The sequence below is a fragment of the Salminus brasiliensis genome, chromosome 6 (genome assembly GCF_030463535.1).
Source record: "Salminus brasiliensis chromosome 6, fSalBra1.hap2, whole genome shotgun sequence".
Taxonomy (NCBI): domain Eukaryota; kingdom Metazoa; phylum Chordata; class Actinopteri; order Characiformes; family Bryconidae; genus Salminus; species Salminus brasiliensis.
In genome coordinates this window covers 13,174,394-13,200,241 of record NC_132883.1, presented here as the reverse complement: position 1 = coordinate 13,200,241, position 25,848 = coordinate 13,174,394, and the positions used below count along the sequence as shown (strand labels likewise).

General features: G+C 41.1%; 1 protein-coding gene across 3 annotated transcripts in view; it reads left to right on the top strand.

Annotated features, from left to right (window-relative positions):
- The window catches only part of faf1 (Fas (TNFRSF6) associated factor 1), a 74,972-nt gene extending 49,404 nt beyond the window's left edge, over positions 1 to 25,568 (top strand). For all 3 annotated transcript variants that reach the window (XM_072681662.1, XM_072681659.1, XM_072681661.1), the window contains 7 exons: positions 1,945 to 2,099; positions 6,431 to 6,572; positions 7,347 to 7,430; positions 11,175 to 11,255; positions 11,394 to 11,471; positions 16,407 to 16,622; positions 24,753 to 25,568. In XM_072681662.1, the coding sequence (XP_072537763.1) occupies positions 1,945 to 2,099; positions 6,431 to 6,572; positions 7,347 to 7,430; positions 11,175 to 11,255; positions 11,394 to 11,471; positions 16,407 to 16,622; positions 24,753 to 24,836 (840 nt within the window). In that variant the 3' untranslated portion in view covers positions 24,837 to 25,568. The remainder of the gene's footprint in view (positions 1 to 1,944; positions 2,100 to 6,430; positions 6,573 to 7,346; positions 7,431 to 11,174; positions 11,256 to 11,393; positions 11,472 to 16,406; positions 16,623 to 24,752) is intronic.
- Positions 25,569 to 25,848: the final 280 nt, after the last annotated feature.

The following is a 25,848-nucleotide window of genomic DNA, read 5'->3' as shown; positions in this document are numbered from 1 at the left end:
TTCTGTCCAAATTTAATGACAAAGTAAACTGTTGACTTAAAGTGACCTAAGCACACTGTTGTTTTTAGGGTGCAAGGCCTCAAAACAACAGCTGCAAACGTAGAGAAAAGGTCATTTTTAAAATATTTCTTTATCGCTAAATGTGTGGACTGCCTTCGTTTTCTTGCTAAAAGTTAGCTTCTGCGGTTTGTCAGTGTGTCTGGGCTGAGCTCTATTGTGTCAGAATTCAGACTCATGTTGCAGATAATGATAAGTTGTGTTTGTGATGCGAAGCAGCCTGCAATCAGTTTTTGTTTTGGTTTTGGTCCTCAGACCGGCCTAACTGCTACTGGCAGTTTTGCAGTGGTCTGCCATTAAGGGGCCTGAGAGGTGAATGCAGTCAAACAGCGGCTGTGTGAAAACCAGCGCTCTCCAGCTCACAGGACAGATCAGCTTACTTCCTCCCTATCCTCTCCTCCCTTTTTCCTTCCCTCCTTTCCTTCTTTAACACACACACACCCCCAACCCTGCCTGCTCGGACCTGAGCAGGTGGGTAAAATCTGGGATCTGGTCTGGAGCTTTTGGGTCAGTTTCTAGCCCTGAACAGACCCAGTAATTTGGACTCAGCCCTGATTCCTGCAGGCTAAGAAAAGCCACACAAAAGATGAGCTTGGAGAGTACAGGACAACAATGTGATGAAAGTGGTGAGGAGGGGCCTTTCCTAATAGAGGGGCGTGAAATGAAGGGAACTGGCTAAAGACTGTTATTAGCGAGAATACCTTCTCTCACTCCTGTTAGGAAATCTTAGAAGTCTCAATAGGTCAAAACGTCTTCACAGCTCGAGGTGAACACATTCTCACACACCGTACCTCCTCCTTTGTGGCTTTGGTGCAAAATGTTAAGAGAGGACAGTGTGCGAGTGAAGGTGTCACAGAATGTGTGTGTATGTGTGTGTATATATATATATGTCATGTCTCCCCCTGCTTTTCTTTTTCTTTCTTTTTTCTTGTGCAAAAACTTTCCCTCCATCCTTGCCGCATTTGCTTGTCGACCCAGCATGAGTGTTTAATCTTTTCAGGGTGTTGAATTGGAGAAGTGAAAGAGGCCCGAGTTCTCTCCCGCTAGGAGCCATGCTGCTTATTCTAAAGCTCTAATCGCTGTGCAAACACAGCAGCGCTCCTCTAGCCCTCGCTTCATAGACATCACTGTTTAGCCCAAAACTTTCTCTCCTCTCTTCACACTCTCTCTTAGCCATGCCTGCTTTCCTTGCTGGGTTGCTCTGAAATTCCTTCACGGCGCAGAGAGCGAGAGAGAACATCAGGGGGTCAGTGAGAGAAAACCGGCCGAGTTGTTTTGTAATTTGGCGGGTTTTATTCCCCTGTCTCGTCCCAGGAAACCTTTCTTGTTTGTGGCGGTGTTTGTTTTTTAATTAGATGTTCCGTCTAGCGGACAGCTAGCCGCACTTGCGTGAGGGTGTAAACATCTGTGCGTCCCGACATCCGTCAATATTATGCGCACCGCTCTTCACTAACCTGCGCCGCAAAGGAAGGGCATTGGCATTTGATGCAAAACAAATAAAGTGATTTGTTCGCTTTTTGTTTTGTCACCGGCCGCCTTAAAGAAAGTTTTATTTACCCCGCGTTGATTTGATTTGGTTTGAGTATTAGCTTGGCTCTGGGTTTGGCCTCCACAGGTGCTGGGGGTTCTGCGCATGGATGCTGCTGCGGCATGTTCGGAGCAGTGCTGTTTAAACCCCGCCATGCAATAAAATGGAAGAACAGAGCCAGGCTTAGAGGAAGACTGAGGCTTAGAGGAAGTCTTCTTAGGCCTGTTGAAATGTTTGATGTCGTTCTTTGGAACTTCTTACAAGATCTCACTGAAATTAAACTTCTCCTCCTTGTCTGTCTGCTCTGAAAAGGAAGTAATTTTTGTTTGTTTGTTTTCTCATTTTCCCCTTTTCCTCAGAGAAAGCTGCTGGCCATCTACCTCCATAATGACGACAGTGTTCTCAGCAATGTCTTCTGCTCCCAGATGATGTGCGCAGAGTCCATAGTCTCATATCTCAGCCAGAACTTCATCACATGGGCTTGGGACGTCACTAAAGAAGCTAACAAAGCCAGGTAAAGCATGTACAAACACACATCCTCAACACACTCGCGCTCACACAGAGGCACTGACCCGCTTGAAGCTGTGGAGATCGGAAGCATTTTCACACCCAAAATGGATGATCTCTTAATGAGAGATGCCACCCCTCCCCCTCGTCATCTCTTCTCACTCCCTTCTTATTGGGTCCTTTGACAAAAGCAGTTGTGTTTGCTCTCTGAGGCCCCAACAGGGCAATCTTCACTAATCTGCCCCAATAAAGGGTCAGTTAGACTCCTAGTTCTCATTCAGTCCACTGCTGAGAATGTCTTCATTTCAGCAAGGGGTGGAGGAGGGTGACTTGGTTTTGAATGTTGTTTTAGTGATTTTTGTTTTCTTTTGAAACAAGTTATGTAGCTCTGGAGGGAAAAAGATTCATTGGATGGAAATTCTTGCTGCTCTTGGTTAGGCTGCAGTTGTGGGTTTTGCCGTTAATAGAGATGGATCTCGCTTAAGATCAGTGTAGCACCTTGCTGACATATGTTTGGATTTTATAGCAATGAGGTTCTGTAGGTATAAGATTTTGACCATTTTTGTCAGTGCCTTCTGCTATAAGCTGCTCTGATGTTAAAAACTATGAAGGGAAAGAGAAGGGAAAGCGAGTGAAAGAGAAAGAGGTGAAGGGAGGGAAGGCCTGGTCAGGCGGCAGATGGAGTCTTGATTGAGCCCAGCAGGCTTTGCTTCAGGGCAGGCCTGGGCTTTTCCTTCCACTAGGCTTCACCCCAAAGGCCTCCTCCCGGAGCAGGCCGCTTGCGAAAGGCAAAGAGTGACCCTGCTCCTGCAGGAGCTCCTTCAGCTGGGGCCCTGCCTCCATTCCTCCAGCTCTCCCCTAGTGCTTTTTGCCCCAGCTGGGCCTTTCTACCACAGATTAAAGGCGGACAACATCTGGGGCTATTCACAACGGCAACGACGAAACACTCTCACACACGTTTATGCTTTTTTATGTGCACACACACACACACACACACACACACACACACACACACACACACACACACACACACATAGGACAAGTCATGTCCTAGAACGCACACACACACTTCCTTGCACATTCTCACGCTCTTGCGCAGAGGCTCTGCACTGATGATTGGCAGCATACACAGTGGTTGGTGATTTTGTGAGTGTGTGTGTGAGAGAGAAGGAGGTAGACTGATTAAGTCTCAGTACTCCTTCTTTGTAAGGACAGCCGCTGTGCTGCTCTGTCTGCCTCTTTAACACACAGATTAATTATGCATAAATCCAAATCTGCTGAGTCTATGCTGGTGTAATTATCACCTTCAAGATGGGAGATCCTTATTATTATGAGATTGTAATAGGCTGATTTTATGTTTTTATATATAGTTTACTCTTTTGATTAGATGATTTATTTTTTGTTTTATTTGTGAACAGTGTCAAATTACTTTCTGCATCACACAACAACACTGACAACCTAGGAAAGTACTCAGCCAATGACCCAGCTTGTATCTAAACACAATCTGACTTTTACGCCACACCTCTGTATAGATTGCTGCAACTGTGTTTGGGGTTTTTTTCTGTTGTTTTGGGTTGTTTAAAGTTAATTTAACCACAAAAGTTAGCTGTAACTCAGCCTGGAATGATTGTTAGTCCAGCAGGATCACGTGAGCCATAGGATTTTCCAATCATATCAGAGTATGTTGCTTATATACACAGTTATACATTGTACAGTTAGTAGTGAAAAGCATTGACAACTGTCCGATCATAGAAAGAAAAGACAAGACAACAATGTAAGCTTCTTATCAAAATTCTGAATATGTGGAAAAGAATAAATATGTATAAAATATTTTATATGGGTACTTGCACATTTTAATTTAATTTAAAAAGCTTTTAATCTAGGCTTTTTATTTGTTCTTTTTATTTTGTATGATCAGTAAAACATTAATATTAGAATAAATGGAAATAATAAAAAAAACTAAAAGTAGTGGTTTTATGTCACAATGTTTCTCAATACATCTCCTCATGGGAATCTAGTATTATTTGTAGTTATCATCCAACACCTGGTTTGGCAAATTAAGGCTTGTATTAAATGAGCTGAGCTGGTGTTGAAGTTGAACACATATCTACACATTGACTGGGGGCGTCCAGGAGAAATTTGACACCAAGCTTTGTTCTTCAAATTAGCTGACAAGATCTCCGCTACTTTCTACAAAATAACCACTTTCTGCAAAATTCTAAATTATTTGTACTCTTTACTGTATTTGTGTTTAATTGAATCTGTTCTCTCCTTGCCAATGTTTGTCTAAATGTTTGATCCCCTTCTAATAAATGAATTCAGACTTTAAGTTGCACACATTGCTGACACAGATGTGCAAATGTGTACACACACACACCATGTATTGTTCTTGTAAAGAAGTACTGTCAATAGAATAGGACTCTCTGGAGCAGATAAATGTGAACATATTGGCACCATGCCTAATGCTAATAGAGGCTAGAGCCCCCCCCCCAAGCATTGAGCTGTGGAACTGTGTTTTCTCGAATGATGTTGCTCCATCAAGTTCTTTTAGGGTGAGTTGGGGAGTTTGGGATGAGGTAGTTTGATGGTTATCCAACATCCTGACCTCATTAATGCTCTTGTTGCTGAATGCCGTCACATCCTCACAGCAATGCTCCAAAAGCTTGTTGAAAGCCTTCTGTGGACAGTACAGACAGTAGAGAGGTATAAGGATATTCTCCTTTTTTATAAATAGTAGTATTTTATACAGTGTCAAAAAACACAAGCAGGACTGTTTGAGAACACATAGTTTGAATTAAATGTATAGTAATTAATCATAAATGTGCTTCATGCTACTTGACTGATACAAGGTTGCATTACATGTTAGCTACATTAGTCTCATAGCTCAGGTGCAAATCTGCACAAGTAACTGCACCAGACGTGTCTTGGTTAGTTAATACCGTTTGGGAATGATTGCTGAACTAATGGCTTTAAATGTACTTCATTATGTACAACAATTTCAGTATGTACAGTACGTGTGCCATTGTTCTGGAGCTGAAGTGAGTAAGCCCTGAGTCAGAAAGTCAAGAACTGCTGACTCTGAGTGGCCTGATCTGGGACACTCCCTGAAGTCATGGGAGGGAGACTGACAGTGTGGGAAAAATCTTTCGAAGTGGAGTGTATGAAATGAATGAAGGGATGTGAAAGAGAGATATGCGAAATGTCACTCCCATTAGCAAGCCATCCATGATGAGATGTTTAAAAGGCCAGGTGTTGCCAGTGTGGAGAAAAGAACTCCCCTCAGGAGCTCGGGAAACTCTTTAACATTCTCACAGATTCCTTCTGCATCACTGATGTGACAGTCAACTGCCAAGTTCGGCAGTGAATGGGAACTTTTGCAAATACTGCAAGTGTATTTGTATGATGGCTTGTTTTTAATGGCCGCTGAAGCCGTTGAGACTGCAAAAAGATTCTAGAACAGTCCGTCCCGTAATTTTGGTGTGTATCTTTTTGTTGTTATGAGATACTCCAGTGCATAGTAATGATACGCTAGATCCACAGTGCTCTGAGGAAATGGCAGATTAAATGTTCTTGTAGAATAAGTTTGCTCGGTCAGTGAAAGCAATTTCAGAGTAGTGTGTAGGAAGCTTTAGCCGGCTTTTTGCTAGTGCTCTTTCTATTTCAGTGAAGTACTCAATAATTTCCTTCAACTCTCAATTTATTCTCGTAATAAACTGCTATCCGTCTCTTTTTCTTTCTCCCCTCCCTCCTTTCTTCCTTCGTCTACCCCCCGACCCCTTGCACTCGTTTGTTCCATCAGCCTATTTTACCTGCCTGTTATTAAGGCTGCACTTATTAAAGGAAGAGGAGAGAATCTAATCTATATTTGCATTCAGTCTATAGCAATTCATTAATATTATGACATTTACTGTGAGCTCTGCAAGCCTGCGTGCTACCCTTTTCCTTCAGCGAAATGTTAATTTAAAGTTCTGTCTTTGTAATGGAATAAGAAATCCTCCCTGGCCTATCAAATTCAGCGAGGCAGGAGCAGAATACTAATTCGGTTCAGCGCTGTATTTAGAGGGAGAGAGGTGTCAGTCAGAAGAAAAGCAGATCTCCCCCCCCCCCCCCCCCCTCTTTCTTTTGTTCTTCTTTTTTGACTTAATACAATGAGTCATCTTCTCTTATCAGATGTGATTACTGTGTGATTCTTATGGACTCCTTTTCTATAACTGTTTTGTTCATTTATCACTCTGTTTGGGTGTCTGTCCATCCATCCATTCATCCATCCAAGAATGGTCGCCCGGTCTACCATCAGTACTGAAGCTTATCTGTCCGTCTTCTATTTTTTTATTCCAGACTACTCACTATGTGCACAAGGCACTTTGGAAGCGTTGTTGCGCAGACCATTCGGACGTACAAAACTGACCAGTTCCCCCTGCTATTGATCGTCATGGGGAAAAGGACATCAAATGAAGTTTTAAATGTCATTCAAGGTAACCTGCACCATAAAAAATGCAAAAAATTAGAAAAAAAATTGCCAAAGTGCCAGTAAATGCTTCAAAAACTGATGTAGCTGCATACATTTTGCAGCAGAGACCCACCCCTGCAAAATAACTGCCACCACTGCTTCCAGATTCCAGAAATGTCACTATTGCAAAACGCTGTAGAGGCCTTTTATTTTGAAACGACAGATACAGGCAGCAGAGACTTAGGATGTTGCCCAAGCCAGTCTTCCTATCTCTACACACCTGTCAAGAGAGAGGGAGGAATAAAGACAGGGAGAGGAGAGAAGGTGGATTTAACTAGCTAATGTTAAGTTGAAAAGTACATCACAATGTAGTTATTTACAATGTAACATAAAGCTTGTCGCACACCGGACGTGTTGTGCTGCGACACGGTGAAAATTCTGAAAATTCTGACCACAGAACGCAACAAGAGATCACATGACTTAAAATCTACACAGAGAGAGACAGTCTTTTGGCAGCCAGTCTTTTAGTAAACAAACTAATGCTGTGGCCAGGTTACCTCAGCTAACGTTACTATCCTATGTTCAGCTCGTATCTTACAGCTTGAAAACACAGTGTTCACAGTGAGTGAAAAATGCCATAGGTATTAAATGGATCTAAATAAATAGTTTACCTAACTAATTTCTGATTTAAGCCTTTTCACATTCGTTTCCCATTATTCATTTTGATATGGTACTTCTGTGGCATCAGTGATCCCTTTTGCTGTTGGAAAATCTGTATGTGTATGCGTTTGTCCACAAGGTAACACAACAGTGGACGAGCTGATGATGAGACTGATGGGAGCCATGGAGATCTTCACAGCTCAACAGCAGGAGGATATAAGAGATGAGGTGAGAAATAGCAATGAATGTGTGCTTATTGAATTTACCCCTTTGCGCCTGAATAAAGGGACCTGCAGAATGACCCAAAAATACTTTACCTGTAAAGATGATGAAGCAGAAGGCCAGAAAATATTTTTAAAATTGATTTTCCACTCAGAAACCTGAAAGTCCATGTTTCTAAGCTTGAGAGGCAAGTCAGGACAAAGGACCACTGTTTGTCAGCTTCTGAAATGACCCAGTCATACAGTGGGAAAGAATACACTCTCTGAAAATCCCATTTCATTAGCTACTTTGTTATAGTCTGTGGTTCTGTTGTGATCACAAGGTGAACAGGATGCCATTTCTATATGCTTTCACTGCATGTGGTCACAGCCTGTTTTAAATCAATGCCCTCTGTGCAAACAAACTCACACACAAAGACCAGTACAAAAACAAGATGTGTGTGCTGTGTCCATTCAGTAAAACTGTGTTAAGCGTCTTTTGCATGATCTGTTGTATCTGTTTCATATGACAGAAGAGACTGTAAAGAGAATATAATACATGCACTGTAAGGCTGAAGATGTAGTGCTATTCGGAGGGCAGCAATAGTAGAACACATTAGCGTGTGTGTAATAGTTATATACAACTATGTATATATGTATGTACACAAACACACACGTGTGTGTGTGTGTGTATATGGACATCAACAAGAAAAATTATAATTTTATAAGTATTATCAATGTTGTTTGTTCATATTATTTATATTATGTATATTTGGATGAGTTTAATAGTGTGTGTGTGTGTGTGTGTGTGTGTGTGTGTGTGTGTGTGTGTGTGTGTGTGTGTGTGTGTGTGTATATATGTGTACGTATACATAATGTTGAGTAGTTGAATGAAATGACCAAATAGCATGCTTGGCAAGTGACACGTGTCATATTAGCCTGGCACTCATTGTAACACATTATGTTGCGCTCCTCTTGGGTTGTTTTATGGAGAAAAACAAACTTCAGCAGTTGAGAGCATGTATTGTAGACAGAAAACGCAGGTGTTTTCATTCAAAGATCAGTGCACATAGCAGGCTGGTGAGTGGATCAGTCTGAGGTTTGGTGGGAAATGTTCAGATAGCAAATGCAGGTTAATCGTCCCCTCTGGCTGCTTGGCTGATTTGATTACTGATGACATCTCGCTGTCTTAAACGCCATTTCTCAACAGTGATGTGCTGTGCACAGGAATGCTCTAAGAAAATTACATGAGAAAAGCAACAGAAGACATGTTTACTGTATGTTGTTAATTGGGCTACTCATGTTCTGTGGAATTGAAACTAGACCCTGTAGAAATGATGAATTACAGTAACAGCTGTTTCTGCGGTTACATTTTGTGAACTGATGATGATTATGATTTAGCATTAAGGTCATGAACAGTCCCATAAATAAATTCTTAATTAATCATTTTTGTTCATTTCTTTAGATGTGATTTAGCAGCTTTGTGGTATTCAGTCCAAGTGTTTAATTTGTTAACACTGGGTTACGCCATTAACTATTTGTTTGGTATTATTTACTGTCACAATCTCCTCCCAGTACAGTTAAACTTTGACACAGGGCAACACAGTGGAGGGGTTTGTTGAAGGAACACCCAGCTCGATTTACCTAGGCTCTGTACGGTCTCTCTGGATGCAATTAATGGCTTTTCCTGGCTGGGAAGGGAATGTGAAGGGATTGAGAGAGTGTTGGAGTGTTATCAGGGTAATGGAGCAGAGGTAATGGCTCCTAGAATTCTCCTGCATGTCCTGTAGATGCTGTGTTCTGCTAGTGTGTGTGTGTGTGTGTGTATATATATATATATATATATATATATATATATATATATATATATATATATATATATATATATATATATATATATATATATATATATATATGTGTGTGTGTGTATGTATGTGTATGTATAGTAGTCAGGTGACCAGGTGACTCATAATGACCTGTGTGTCTGTCTGCCTGGACAACACAAACATGCTGTCTGCGGCTCTTCCACTGAGGACCAGCTGACATAACCAGACTGTGTCCATTCATCTACCAAGATCACAACAGCGTTCCTGTATGTGTCTGACATATGCCCATGTCTCTGCAAGTTATAGGTGGTGTTTTGGAGAACTTGATTATAAAATTGAGATCAGTATAATGGGTAGAGTGAAAGCTAAGGCATGTTTTGGTGTCTTTTATTGATTGGAGTTAGTTTTTAGTATATCTGCATAAAGTACAGTACATTTATTTCAGGAGTCTGAATGAAAACTTTTTGCATTAACTTTACATTAACTTCAAAATAAAATGAGGCTAAGTTCAAGGATGTAAAAATGAATTAAGTCAAGTTTATTTGTATAGAAAAAATAAAACTACTTTTCAGGAATCCAGTAATCAACCTAAGAACAACCAAACACAAAACATAAAGACCTATTTCAGAAAGCCAAAGTCAACAGCTTGAGAAAGAAATCCTTGGGAGGAAGAGTCACAAGGTGTGATTAGTCGCAGTAGATGTGTCAACCAATCAATATTTCAATATATAGGTTTCTGAGACACTTCAGTTCAAATAACAAATGCTTTTCCTCATTACCATTACATAGTTTCGTCATGAAGTCAGTGGTTTCTGGCTTCAGTCCGGTCAGCTCAATTCAAAGCTTTAGTTTTAAACATTTTGAGGCTTATAAATGTATGAGAACCTGAAATTAGCCCAAATAAAGGTGTTTTGTATACTGGGCGAAGTTGTACGCACAACCAACTAAAGACAGAAAACACACAGGCGCCAGCAAGTGAACTAACCGCAATGCTTTAGTTTTCGGGTGGTGTATGAGCGCAGCCATTTTGTCCTCTTTTTTTTGTCACTTCGGCCTCCTGTCCATACTAGGTATGAACCAGCCTTTATTAACCATTGGTAGGGAAGCTTTGGAAAGCCGCTGTTCTTGTAGCCGCTAAATGTGCTCATTATTAAAGTGATGCATTCGTCTCCCTGCTACCTTAGAATTTTTAGTGAATACGTGACTTAAGGCTAGAATATGGGCTTTTACATTGATTGTTAGGTCAGGTCAAGTTAATGTATCCATATGTATTGGTCCATTCATCAATTTCAGTACCTTTTTATAAAGCTGTAAAAAATGGATGTAAGGTTTTGTTCATCCAGCGACAATGTTGTCCTCACAGTATGAATAAGATTTTAGGGTGTATCTCTCGTCTCTTTGATCACCCACTATGCTCCATGCCTCCCATCCTCCTCCCCGCTCTTCTGTGTCCACACTCTTTCTTTCACGTCTCTCCACACAGTTTCAGCCTGTGGAACAGACCTGCCTGCTTTTCACCAGGCCAGAAACAATGGCAGGGGCTTGACCACACAGAGGCAACTGTAGAGTTTTCTCTGCTTTACAGCTCAGCAGGTTGACATGCAGCTGGGTGGCCCCTAACAAACAGAGACCTTTCCAATAGACACATGCACACAATAGAATAAAAGGGCCCACTAGTGTATGTAGTAGAACCCATATGATACTCTTTCAGTCTTCTTCAGTTTCTTAGTTTGTCATTCAGATGTTTTCTTTGTTAGCAGTACAGCCGTACAATCGAACCTCGTGGATCAAAGCGTTCTGTTCATGTCTTTATAAATTGGTTACAATGTATGCTTTAGCTGTGGTCTCACATCAGGAGTACATTTGTTTCTTATGTGATGACACAACTTTTGCTCTAGTTACAACAAATTATGACATTCCTATACAAATCTCTTGCATTTCCTCAGGATGAGCGCGAGGCCAGAGAAATGGTGAAGAGAGAGCAGGACGAAGCTTATCGTTTGTCTTTAGAAGCTGATCGCAAAAAGGTTTGTGAAGAAAATAGTGTGATTTTATTTTAGTTTTTTGGGGGGTTTGTTTTTTAAAGCTGTAATTTGTAGGCTTTCCCCCCTCATTTCTTGTTTAAGGTACATTTTCCTAAAGCTTAAAATCTGAATTTTCCACAGAGAGAGGCACAGGAGCGAGAAGAGGCAGAGCAAGTACGTCAAGAACGAATAAGGAAAGAGCAGGAAGAGGAACGAGAGGTGAGGTTTGATTTTTTTTGCCAGATAAAGGGCATTACACACTGAATGAGAATGAACAACACAAAAATGTAGAATATCTGGACGATAACATGTGACATGGTTTTGCCGCTTTGTTTAGAAACTGAAACTTCAAGAGCGCTTTTCTGTACAGCTTAGATGTCCCAGCTTTTGGCTTACAGAGAATATATTATTTAATTTGAGCTGTTTGTTAAATCAGCTGTTTGGTCATTTTGGATGTTGCCATGTTGTCATACCAGAGACAAGAGTAGTAATTGGCAAATAGAGTTAATATCTTATGTGAATGTTGTCATAAAGCTTGGAGAGATAAAATAGTTGCATTTTTTCATCTGAAAAAATAGCACATGCTGTGCAAGATATCATTTAGTTTATACGTGTTTGATTTGACATTTAAAGTCTAAAGACATTTGAGTCTAAAGGCCTGAGCAGTACTATCCTAAAAAAGATTGATATAGGTCATATTACTATGCAGTAACAGCCTATATAGTAGCCTTTCTTGTGCCGCAATAAGCTGTGAAGTATTACCACACCTCAATAACAATAAAGGACAGCTCAGGTTGCATTGGAATTTAGGTGTTGAGCTGTTTGGTAGCTCTTAACACAATATATTCTAGTAGAATGGCATGTTTGGTTTGAGAGTGTAATTAAACTGACATTTACTCATTTAGGCAATTAAGCATACCATACACTCTATACACACACACAGATCAAACTGTACATGTTATGACGCATGTGACAGGTAACATTGTTCCATAAATTGCATAATTGCTGTCCATTAGCAGAATCCCTTGGTGTTTGTCATACATAATGCGGTATTTTCCCAACCAATTTTCTTCTCACATGTGCTGTACAATCGCGTACGACAGGTGCATGTCACTTTCATTGATTTTAAAGGACATAATCAGATAGTGTCGGAGTTCTCCTTTGTAGATGCTGCAACAGTGTTGATGCGCTCTGCATACTGAGGGTTGTTCGGGCAAAAGGATTTCAGATTAATAAACGAATAAACAAACATGTGGCCTAATGTGTAAATAAAGAAATAATGGTGTAATATAAATGAAACAAACAACATTTAATTATTGAATATACATATATCAATATACGTAATCCACACACAGTGACACTTGAACATGAAATAAGCCTTAAATTTTAAACCGTCACATTTACCTATCAACACTGGCAGGACGGAATCTGACAGACATGTACTGTCTTGTCATTGGCGTATCGTTTTCAGGCTACTAAGTTAGGGTTAAACACCAGTCCTGGTAATGTCATGGTCTGGGACATAACTAGCTAACTTTCTAGTTAATTATAATTGAATAAAACCATCTATAACCAACTGTAACTCAAACTATTCCAAAGGTTGTGAAGCTTAAGTACAAGTATCGCAGGAGACAATGAGAAATTAATCAGATAAGATTTTTTCTTTTAACATTTAAGCATGGCTATTGATCCAAGGCATACAAGCTAAATTGCCTTGGTTAACACTGTATCCCAGCTATTGGATACATTTAAACCCTCATAACTTGCCTCATAACCAAAACCGAGGTTTAATATGAGCAGTAAATGTCAATTGGATGACGTTAAAGCAGCTTTGCCCCATTAAACTTCAGCTACTATAAGCAGGTCTTTCCACAGTAATTAACCGAAGAACTCTGTATTTTGGTGGGTGAAAGTTTCAGTGTCGAGGCTTATTTAGTGTTACCCTATTAGTTGAACAACAAATGCAAAAATACATATTTTACACATTCTATTTTTTTATTATTAAAATAATTTTTTTATACAGTTTTTAATTTGACTTCATTACATGAAGTATGTTACACTATGCAATTATTTTACTTTTTTTATAATAAAAAAATCTGCAATATATGTGGACATATTTAGTATAATTTGCTTGAATAATTATTTTGATTCTCAGGAGAGGCGTCTCTTCAACCCCACTGACCGAAGTTGCAGAGGAACAGAGTCACTAAGCTAGCAGCACTCCGTTTCACAGATTTAAGCCTAGTCCTAGACAGACTCAAAAAAAAAAAAAACATGCTAGGTTAGTTTAGTTAGTCTCTGACCAGGCTTGTGTCTGAAAAATTGGCCCCCATACAAAGAGAAAGACGTCATTGTGCTGTTTTGTGCACATACAAATGTTATTATTGTGAATTGAAAAGCACAGCACACAGGCTCATATTAAATCCCTGCCTCACAAAGGCGACACAACATGCATAAGAAAAAAAATAAAAACACAAAGCAGACGTGGGTTTAAAGGGAAAACCGATAACTCGGGCTTCCTGGCCCTCCCCACGACCTGTGTATTGTGTGTTTGCTCAGTAATATAAAGCTGCGTTGTCCGCTGATGTGAACCTGCTATGTGAGATGATTTGTCACATTAGTTAAACGAGCTTCAACAAAAGCGTATGATTAGCTCAGTCCAGTTCCCTGTCCCCTTTCTTGTTTTGCGTGCGATCCATTGCCATGGTGTAAGGTCGTAAGCAACAGTGTATCTTCAGATATATGATACCACACAATAGCTTACCTTAGCTTTATGCAGGCCCTTATGGATTAAGCTTTTAGTGTATACGGCATGTTGAAGAGAGGGGCATGCAGACAAAGGCAGTTGGGAGTAATTGTGGCAGGTCAGTTTGTGTGGGTGCACGTGTGTGTGTGGGTGCGTGCGCGCACGTTTTAATGAGAGAGAGGTTTTTGAAGCTGCTCACCTGCTGTCTGTAATGAACCCTAAGGGACTCACTACTGCGCGCACTGCAGAAGAAACGCACACAAAGATAAAATCACCTGCACCCAGCACCTGCAGATGCTATTTATTCTGCGGTGGTTCTTTAACAGATTGCACAGTCACGAATACATGACAACAATTTCACGCTTTTTTGATGTGAATCCCCAGACTGTGAAACGGGTGAAGTCACATGTATTGTTTATCTGTCCTGCGCAGTTGTGTTCCTCGCACGTATGACATAATAAGTCTGTTTGTGATCTTAGACGGGCTACAAAGCACAATCGCCATTAACCTACCTCTCTCTGTGCGCCCGCTAAGAAGAATAGAGGTAAGCCAGACGTCCCAGAATCTCTCGTCCCTTTGGGTCGATGGGGTCGATTTCTCTGCTGTCAGGTAGAAAGATTGGCAGATATTAAAAGGAGTCTGTGTAGCGTGTGGTGGGCAGCAGCTGCAGTAGACAGTGTATGTTTGTGTATGCGTGCGTGTAAATGTGCACATTCTGCCGACCACTGCGCTTCATTTTTCTTACATTGTGTATGAATAAACAAAGCGGCAGGATGCTCTCCACCTGGAGTTTGGCCAAGTACACACTCTTACACACACATGCGCACATTCGTGCTCACATACATTTGATGACAATGGATTCAGACAAACATTGTAGAAAAGAGAGGACGGGGGAAATGCTGTCTGTGATTGAGGCTCTTTTGTGTCAGCTGTGGATGAAAAGGAGGAGAGTAGTGATGTCATTATTGTGTCTTATGTCAGGTGCTACACAAGTGCTTGCGCACTTGTGTACCCCCCCCCCCATCGCACGCTTCAAAGTGTTCTTTGTGTATAGAGTATACATGTTTACACTTTATGTCCAAATGGTCTTGAACATCCCTTCTAATGAATGTTCATCCTGACATCTTCTTTAACCTATTGCTGACACGGATGTACAAAGGTGCGCATATACACAGCTTGTCTAGTCCCTATAGAAAAGTACTGCCTGTTAGAATCATGCCTAATTGCAGGGGTGTGCATTTTAGGATGAGTAAAATATAGATTTCTATATATTTCTACTACAAAAATCTAGTAGAAAGACTTCCCTAGATTCCCTAGAGAGTAAGCAGGATAAAAAAAACTATTTTCTTTTCTTTCCTTTTTAATACATTAAACACTGTTTTCCCAATACTTATATTATTATTACTATTTTGTATATATTGTATATTATTGTATTTGATTCTTATAATAAACACACACACACACACACACACACACCACACTTTGAGGGTAGAGCTTTGGTCTAGGGAGGGACGCTGCTCATCCCCCAAAGAGGCCCTACCATGCGGGTTCTTACCTGAGGGAGCAGGGCCGGCACGCGCGCACACAAGGCCTGCAGCTGCTAATGAGCTACTGTTGTACACTTTGATGAAATATAATTGCATTACGGTGGGTAAATAAAGGCGGCGTGTGTTGTCACAGCATATGCTACCCAGTGTCACAACAGGAACAACAAGCTGGAGGTGAAAACCCCTGAGGAGCAGCAGGTCCTGCTCCGAACCACTGGAGACCCCCCACCCCCTACCTCTTTCTTTTTCTCCCCTCTTCCCCCACATTCATGGTTTTGCTTACTTCATTTATGAATATAGACCTCCTGACCTATAGTTTTGTATGTAAATTAAAGTAATTTAATTTGTTCTCTGTATCTGTTCTCTGCATAAAACAGTATCAATATAAACAATGTGCCATTACTCACACCTCACTTTAGGCTTTCATTCTTATTTTTTTTTTTGCAGTATGTTTCATTAAGCGAAAGCAGATGTAATATGACCAGGGATTGGGTGCCCTAACCATTACATAAAACCGTATGACTAATGTTGACATGACCTATTATTGGCCTATTACATAGCCTTTTATTATACTGATCTCCCCAAGGTTTGCAATATGCAAGTGACTTTATATTGATTGCAGTTTACTGTACTTTACTGTGTGCTGTGAGCATCTTAAGTCTTGAGTGTTTGATAAATCAGGAAACGTTTATAACAAAAAGTGATATATTTCACATAGTTGTATGTAGTCTATGACCATGAAAATGTTAATATATTAAGTGAGCCATTCTACTACATACTATGATTTATATATATATATATAATCACAGTCCTATTAATTATTAGTCCTATTAACACCCCCCCCCCAATGTCGCTGTCCAGGCCATCCGTCTTTCACTGGAGCAGGCCTTACCACCAGAGCCCAAGGAGGAGGAAGGAGAGCCCGTCAGTAAGCTACGTATCCGTACGCCTAGCGGAGAGTTCCTGGAGAGGCGTTTCCTGGGCAGCTGCAAGCTGCAGGTCCTCTTCGACTTTGTGGCCTCCAAAGGCTATCCGTCAGATGAATTCAAACTGCTTACCACCTTCCCCCGCAGAAATGTAAGTCTAGACACACACACTCTCACCAGTTTTAAAAACCTAAAGTCTGTCAGTCATGAATGGACATGACTTTTTAAATCACTCAGCTTCTCGCTAATTCTGTTGTGCAGAATCATTAGTCATTCTGCATGCTGGACTGGAGTTGATATTAGAACAGCTCCTTGCTGAGGCTCAATATCTCTTAATTCCTGTCCATCTGTGGTGCAGTAATTACAGTACTGAGACAGGATTGCTCTCTCTTTGTGTGTGCCTGTGCGTGTGTGTGGGTGAGTGAGTGTTACAGCTCAGCAGGAAAAATAGAGTGTATAATTGGATAGTTAATCCCACCGTGTGGCTGGAGTTTGTTGCTCATCTTTAATCCCTTTGTGTTTGTGTGCGCGCGCAGACTTGTGCGATTGCGCCTCCACTGTAGGACTCTGCAGATATTCACACACCTGCACATTAATTAAAATCCATGCATCACTAATTAGTATGGGTTTTTATGCTTTTTTTTTTTTTTTTTACTTCTATCCACAAGTGCATGCGTAATTTGCAAAATATTAATTAGCATCCTTGGATGCAGGAAAGCGCACTGGCTACTTAGGATACAGTCAGCACATTTTCTCTTGTGTGATTGTGTGTGTATATGTGGGTGTGTTTTCTGCCATGCCGTCATTAGAGAGCTGGGTGCACTCGCTCTGCGGCAGGTAGATAACGAGCACTGTGCTTAACGACCTGACTAATTAACAGCATGGAAACAGAAATGGGCTTTCCATTAATCAGGAGAAGTGTGCAGGCCTGCCCAGACAGCATGCCATCCCAATCCAACGGGGACTAGGAGGAAGGCCCCTGCGAAAAACACACACACATGTATACACACACAGATACACAATGCATTCAGTAAAAAAAACACCAATAAACACTTGCTCAAGTGTATTGTCACCATCACGCAGAAACCTTGCTTTTCCATTTTTTCCATTTTTTTTTTTTTTTTTTTTTTTTTTTTTTTACTTTTGTCATTATTTAAATATGGCAGTTGTTTTTTTTGTAGTATCTAAATTGAGTTATGAATAGACAAATTGAAATTATCTTAAATGACTTGGAATATTTTTACATTTGACTTCTATTAAAAGTATTTTTCTTCTGTAAAGTTTTCGTTTTGGAAATACCTGAAAACCTTGTAATGTTTTAATAGGACTGTTTGGAAAGTCTTCTTTGCGTGATTTAAATCGATTCATCACAAGGGCACCGAACAGACATGTGACGATGAGTTTCGGGATGTACAGTCTGAAAGTTCAGACACCTCATACTTTTCATGTAGCGCTTTACTTGATTTCATCTTTTGATTGAATTCATTATACAAAAATATGCATTTTTTAAAATACATTTTGACCCACTTACGAGCAAATATTATTATTTGATGTCTTCATTTATCCTACACTGATTTAAAAAAGGCTAATTCAAACAGCCCAAAAATTTACCACTCTTTTGAGAAATTCAAATCAACCATAAAAGTATTTATGATCGGTGTGTTCCCAATGACTTTTACATTTAAGAAATATTAATAAAGAAAGTGTTTTACTTGTAAATAAAAAAAATTAATAACATGCATTAAAATTTATAACTTTTTTTGTGTTGAGTTGAGATTTAGTTTTTGTACAATTGTGTAAATCCGTATACCTCTTAAATTAAATCAAGGGAAAAGCCAGCATCACATGCCCAACACCACACGTCACATACAATTTAATAAGTACGTAGAGACTTCTGTTTAGGTACCAGATGACACCCCTATAAGTGTGTGTGTGTGTGTGTGTGGTGAAAAGTGTATCCAGCGTTGGAGTGAGTTTGCAGAGTTGAACGCAGAAAGACTGGCAGTGTTTCTCAGTGTGAACACAGTGCCCAAGTTTAATCCTTTTTCTCTCTCTGCCTCTCTCTTCCTCTCCTTCGTCTAATTAAAATCATCTCTTCCACAGACTTTCTCCATCCCTCCCTCAGGATTAGAACGTGGAGCACTATTGCATTTGTAATTCTGCACAAATGTTTAAACTTCATCTCTCTTTCTCTCTCTCTATCTTTCTCTCCCTCCCCTTCCTCTGCTCCTCACCCCCGAAAGCAAGCTAACAGCCAGCAATAAGAGAGTAATTAAACAGAGCGGGCGTAAGAGAGGGAGGGAGAGCAAGAAGCAAGTGTCTGAATGCTGTTGTTTCTCTGGCTGTCCGTGCCGCAGCGAGACTTGTGCTTTGTCAGGTCCTGTTTGCTCTCTCCTTCTCTTGGAGCACCTGCACTCGTTGGGATAAAGTTAGAGGAGGGATTAGCACTAGCTTCTGCTTTCTCCATCTATTCATGTGCTCTTTAATGCAATGCCAGAGTTCCATAGGCTGCCATACCCCATTCTTACTGTCTTTAATGCAGGGGTGTGCATATCCATGTACGCTGCTGCTTTAAAAGTTAGAGTTAGTTGTTAGGTGTATTGGTTTATTAGTTTTGTTTTTAAATACACTGATTTATTAGTTTTATTTCATGTATTGTTTTTCATATTTTGGGAACAAAAAATAACGTGAGGCATGTCATTATGTGTCTCACTTTTGAGAAGAGGTTCTCTATATTAGATGTGTTTAATTCTCGTTCATTTTGGAATCATCTACGGTTCAGTTGATCATGAAGGCCACATCTAAAGTCTCATAATTAGTTGGATGCTCTCAATCATTTTTGACTTTATTAGTAGTAACTACTTTCCAACTAATTATTGGGGACCTTTTGAAATCTCACAGAACGGTCGTATTAAAATCCAGCAGCTCTGCAACCGAACTGGTTTCATATCATTCCTAACTTTTCAACAGTGATTCCAAAGTTCTCAGCGGTAATTTCTCAGTCTACTTGTCTGCAAGTTGTGATTTCACTACAAGTTTTATGGAAGATCACTTTGCATTAGCAGTCTTAGTCGCTGTCCGAGAGTCACGCCGCCGTCACCATCGTTTCAAAGTGTGCTTAAGATTTATGTCTCCAGTGTTGGCGTGAGTTCTGTTTCAGTGTTTGGCTTGGCCCTTGGCCTGTAGTGTGTAGAGCCCCTCTCGCAGCCCTACTAAAGGCTAGCCAGGAGGCAGGGCTGTAGGCTCTGCCAGGGATCGACACCCTTCTCTCTTCCTGTGACCCCCCCCCCCCTTCCAGCCATGCTCCAGCTCAGCTAACGCTAACGCTCTGCAACCTTCCTGCAGGCTGATAATGATCTCCCACTGCTTTCCTAATTGGCTAAATAAACACTCCGCAAACCCGGTGCTAACTCAGACCTGACTATTGGGTTTTAATTAATGGTGAAGGACCCTAAATGGCTTCATTACAAACGCGTTGTTTCAGCTGCACGTTTCGCCCTGTTTGGAAACCGCTGTATTGCCTGTCCACTATTTATTTTCCTCCGACTCCTTAGCAGCATACGGGCCAGCCCTTTGATTCCCACTAATGAACTGCAATATTTATCTGACTGGCTTTTGAAGTGGTGATGCGTAGCTCAACAAAGCCAGGATTGCATCAGTGAGGACTTGGCTGCCGAGTTCATTGTTAATTTAGTTTAAATGTTTTGATTGCGCGTTTCAGGATCTGTGCCATTCTAATCTAGTTTGTTTTCTGCCGTGCTACGCCTTTGCTAGGTTTGCTCTGTAGGCTCGTCTTCATAGCATCCACCTGCTTTATTATGAAAGCTCGGCATTGTGATTTTAATTAGTTTGTACCATTGTATTGATCGCACTAATCCTTAAACATACTTTTACTGAAATTAATTTTGCGACTTTGGCAGCTGCAGATAATATCAGTAAATCCTGTTTCTGCCGCATGCACAGCTACGTCTCGCAGGAAAACAAAGGTGTTTTGTTAAACTCCTTCCATAAAGGCACCCATAGATGCAATTACGCTGACTTTTCTTAGTTACGGTGCCTTTATTTATTTATTTTTTGATTATTTTTTAAACTTTGCTGTGTTTAGATTCTAGATACAGCATTCATTAAATATTTTTCTCAGCCTACATGGTGAAATTAGAAGCACTGAATTGACTCCTGCAGAGCTGAACCTAATTAAACTCTGTCGATGCAAATTGAACTCTGTAGGAGTCAGTTTAACACTGAGCAATTTCACCGCACAATTCACCATGGGCTCACACTGATGCCGTACATGGCACAGGTCAAATACTTACTGTCTGTGTGTTAGTCGTGTCTGCCGTATCCATTTTATCTCTCTGTTCATCTCACTTGCTCTTTCTGGTCATCGGGGCGGTCGCCTGCCTTGTTTTTGTTGGACTGTGTGGGGCCGTTCAGGATGAGTTTGTTAAAGGTTTAGAGGGATTACCTGCCATCAACATCATCAGGGCCTAAAGAAAACAGCCAGCAGCCATGCAACACTCTTCTGCCTCTCACAGCCACTTCTTCTCTTTTAATAACCCTTCACGGGATTACGGAGAGATGAACCACTGCATCCTGAAATGAGCTTGCTTCGTTTGTTTGCTTTCTTTGTGTGTGTGTGTGTGTGTGTGTGTGTGTGTGTGTGTGTGTGTGTGTGTGTGCGTGTGCGTGTGTGTGTGTGTGTTCCACTACTATGATCAGTGTTACACCGATTAGTCTAATATAATTGGTGAAGGGCAAGCAGAAGGTTCTGCAGAAACAAACAAGTGATGCAGAGAAGAGAGAGGGAGGGAGAGCGAGCGAGCGAGAGGGACAAGTTGAGGGGAGGAAAAACAACAGCTTTGTTTGTTGACAGATGCTTCTGCTCTTATGGTCTGTTAATTGGATAACAATGTAAACAATCACCCATGGCATCTGTCTCCTGCCATAGAGTGCCACCTTGTTTCTCTCAATTTTTTTCCCCTTCTCTCTTAAAGAGAACAGTCATCCAGCCACACCTGCTCCTCCCTGTACCCTCATTTGCTTCTCTACCTGATGCTGGGGTGTTATAGCAGCATTTCAGGTTCATTTGCATAGGCAGCATTTGTGAAGTGGTTCGCAGGAGGAGGGATTGGAAAGTGGAGTTTTTTTATAGTACCGTCTTGCTTTCCCCATCTCTGTCTCATATTTGTTCTTTTTCTGGCTTGCACTTTCCCCATCCTTCTGTTGCCCCATTGCCAGCCTTGCGCTGGTGTCTTCTCACCCTTCTCCTGCTGTTGAGTGCCACCTCCTCCCGGCGTTGTGCTGCACCCTCAGGTCATGCTGAGGAACAAAGGGCAGTAGTCACACGCTTAGATGAGTTTTGGGGGCAACAGAGCAAATGTGCTGTTATTGGTGTGCCATCATTCCTTTCCCTAGAGAGGCTCGACCTGCTCTGATCTTGCCGACATCCATCAGTTCAACAGCAGTTCCACCCAAGGGCATGCACTGAACAGTCCCTGCCTAATAAGACACCCTGATGTGAACGTGAATGACTCTTTTTAGTGCAGTTCCGTAAACAATCGAAGAGCTAATTAGTCCACGTCTGTGGTGTGGATGCTGTTTTTCCTGAAATATGATGTAGAAAACATTGCCACTTAATACAGCTTTTTTGGCACTTAATTATGAACATCTGTTGGTGCCAGAAGAAAATTCTGCTGCACATGCTTGCGCTACACTGAGCTGGTAATTTGTTAGATACACCAAGCTTGTACCTACACTCGTTTGCAGCTATAGTAGGTACACCTGCCATATTGGTGTGCTTTGTTCATTTATGTAAACAGTTGCCTGTTTGTGCACAATAGCTTGTTAGATTTTACTAAATGTTGCCTACATTGTATGGTTAAAGACCTGTTGGCTAGATGATAATAATATGGTTGGTGGGCTTTTCACAACCTAGCAGTAATGTAAAGTGTTTAACCCTCAGCAGCACTCCAGGGCATCGCTAGACCAGTTTTCGGAGGCTTTTGCTTCTTCTATATTTGGCTTTGTGTGGGTACTGTGTGTACTAATTTCCACCCGGATTTCAGATTTTGTGGAGTCAATACAGACTCTCAACTCCTGCATAAACCAGTTAGTCATTAATTAAGTCATTAATAACTTTTCACTGGAGGCAGTTGGATGTTACCTTTTTCCTCTTTTCATGAGGCTCAAATTGGCTTCTTCGTCATTAGTTTGTTGTTTGAATGTATCTTTCCAACCTAAATTCTGTCTTAGTTCCCCAAAATGCTGGAATAATATCTGGTCAGCGATGGTCATATGATGGTCCCTTTTAGTTTCAGATTGCCTAACAAATCAAGCAACAGCAGATGGGTTCCAGTCAGTCATTGCAAACCTACTATGTACACCTATATGGTAGATGCACTTAAGTACAAGGAAGCTCCTATGAAGTGTGAAAACCAGACTAGACGTGGCCTACCCTGTACAGTAAGACACAGGTGGTGGCATGTTGGCTGGATAATGTGGTTGGTGGACCTAGCAGTGTTACAAAAAAACTCCAGCAGCACTGCTACACTCAGGGGTGTCACTAGGCATGTTTTAGGGGGCTGTTGCTTCTGCTCCATTCTAGCACAGCTTTGGCTCTGTGGGTGCTGCGAAGTGGCGCAACCCTGAATTTTCCAAAACCAACTGCTGCTGCTGGAATGAACCAATGAGCTATTATTAACCCATTAAATGTACATTTTCATTAAGGGGCAGTCGGATTTTGACTTAAGTGGCATGCAAGGACCATGTTGGAGTGGCATGTGCCAAGTCCTCCTCCACCCAGACAATATCTGGTTAGCAGTGGACCTATGGTGATCACTTTAAGTTGATGAACAATGTAAAGAGATCATGCAGCAACAGATGGGCTCCAGTTGATCTTTGCAAACCTACATTGTGCACCTTTAGGCACTTAATAAAATAGGCAGGTACAAGGAAGGTCCTGTTATCTTTGACTCTAATGTTGAAAGACGAGGCTACAGTCTGACTTCATTTACTTTGCTCACACTGTGCTTCATGGCACTGTGAAGTCCAGTAGGTTAATTGCTAGTAGAGTGGAAAAGAAGGAGGTCTGTAGAGCTTCGAATAGAGGCCTTAATCAGGCTGCAGTTAATGCCCTGTGTTGAGCTCGCGCTGTGTAGGACACACAGGTGTGAACACAAGGCCTATGTAACAAGAGAGCCGCCTGCTATTAGCTCACTACAATCAGCTTTCACACACACACACCAGACACACACGCGCGCTCATACTCTCATTTAGTCTCTCTCTCCCTCTCTCTCCGTCATTGTCTAAACCTGCATTTGGACATCAACAATGAGCAAAAACACAATACATGTTTGTTTTTTGTTTTTTTGACCAAGATACATATCACAACAGAAAACTATGTTGATCTGGACCTTTTTCCTCCTTTTGTGGTCAGGAAAGGCCATCAGCAGTCTTGTTGGGTAGGTTAGCATTGGTTAATGTGTTAGCGTCCCCCCAGCCCCATAGTGTCATCATTTGTATTTACTTTGGCTTGGTGAGTATGTAATAACAAACAGGGTCTATCTCAGAGGGAAACGGGACACTGCACTCACGGTGACGTGATCAGATTACTGTGCCTGTGCTTCATGATGTCAGACGCGGACCCCACACAGCGTGCACACCAGGAAAAATTGCCAGGCCTAGCCCACACACAGCAGGCAATCAACTATACACACTTTTAACAAAGAGAATGCAACCCTTACTTAAGTACACTATGTGAACAAATATATTGGGTCACTTATTTATTGTTTCTTTCAAAATCAAGGGTATTAATAAAGGAGTAGCTGTTGGAGTAGCTTCCTCTACTGTATGGGGAGAGCCTTCTACTAGATTTTGGAGCACTGCTGTGAAGATGGCTTTCAGTGACATTAGATTATAAGATGGAGTGCCATCATTCCTAAGAACACCGTTCCAGTTCTAACCCATGCCTGGCATTACGCATGGTACCAATAGATTCATGTTCGTCTGGTCCTGAGAGTCATGTTCGATTGTCAGTACTTCTCTGTAGACACTAGACAAGCTGTGTGTATGTGTGTGTCAGCAATGTGTGCAACTTAAAGTAAGTGAATGGCTTTTTTTTAGCATTGGGGTCCACTAATTTCTGGACATATTGAGTATGTGAAAGGATATTCTCCTTTATTTGTTTTTACTTCATGACATGACTTTAACGTACCTCTGTTGTCTCTACATGGCATTTTTGATATCTTATTGCTGCTCCTTGTGTTCTCTGCTCTCTTCACAGATAACACAGTTAGACCCCGCATGGACGCTGTTGGAAGCCAAGCTCTTCCCCCAGGAGACCCTCTTTCTGGAGGCCAAAGAGTAGAACTGACTCTGACTGACTGCCCTTGGACAAATCGCCCCAAGCAGTGACGAACTTTAGCATGGTGTCCGCAGAGAACAGACACATAAACACACACTCACACACACAACACACACACAGTACATGAATACCGAGTGTATGTTGTATGCACACTGAAGCTTTTACAAGCACAGAGATACAGAAACACACATACACAGTTGCAGTGTCACAGATTTTCTCCAATCACTGATAAAATGATGGGGGGAAAAAAGTAAAAAAAAAACAAAAAAAAAACAAAACGGGGGAAAAAAAAAGAACAGAAGTGTGGATACCTAGAACGGCATCAGAGATGATGTTCCTCTACGGCTGCTTTTTAAATCTGATTTGTGTTGAAATGAAACAAACAAAAAAAAAATTAAATAAAAATGACCAAACCTAAAAAAGAACAAAAAAAAGACTAAATGAAAAGCAAAGAGACATTTCCTGGAGAACGCTGGACTGTCTCCTTTCTCTCGCTCCATTGGATCCCTCTCTGTTTGGCCACACCCCTATGGAGTGCCAGCCGCCGTCCCCATTCACCCCCTTCTTCTCTATACTCCTGATCAGACCTGGTTTTAATCTCAACTGCTTGAAAAACAACAGGTCCCTCAGGTTTTTTTTTTTTTCCCTCTTTTTTTTTGCCACCCTTTTGTCCCTTTACGTTTGATGCTGTATTAGTTTTAGTTTGATACATTATATAAAATATATATGAACCTCTGTCCGTTTCACGATGCCTTTTTTTGTTGGATTTGGTGACAGCAGTACAGACCAACAGGGAAAAAAATCACTATTAAGTTTGGATTTGGAAACAACCCTCTTAAACATGTCCAAAAATCTCCAAAGCCACTACTGAACATTCGTGATTTCTGCATTATTGTGCTTCACAGCGTACACTTGCCTAATTACAGAAAAAAAAGGACAGGGGTTTTGGATATCTTGCATTCACTCAAAAGATTGCTTGAGTGACCGTGCTAGTACTATTTCCCTGTGTTCATCC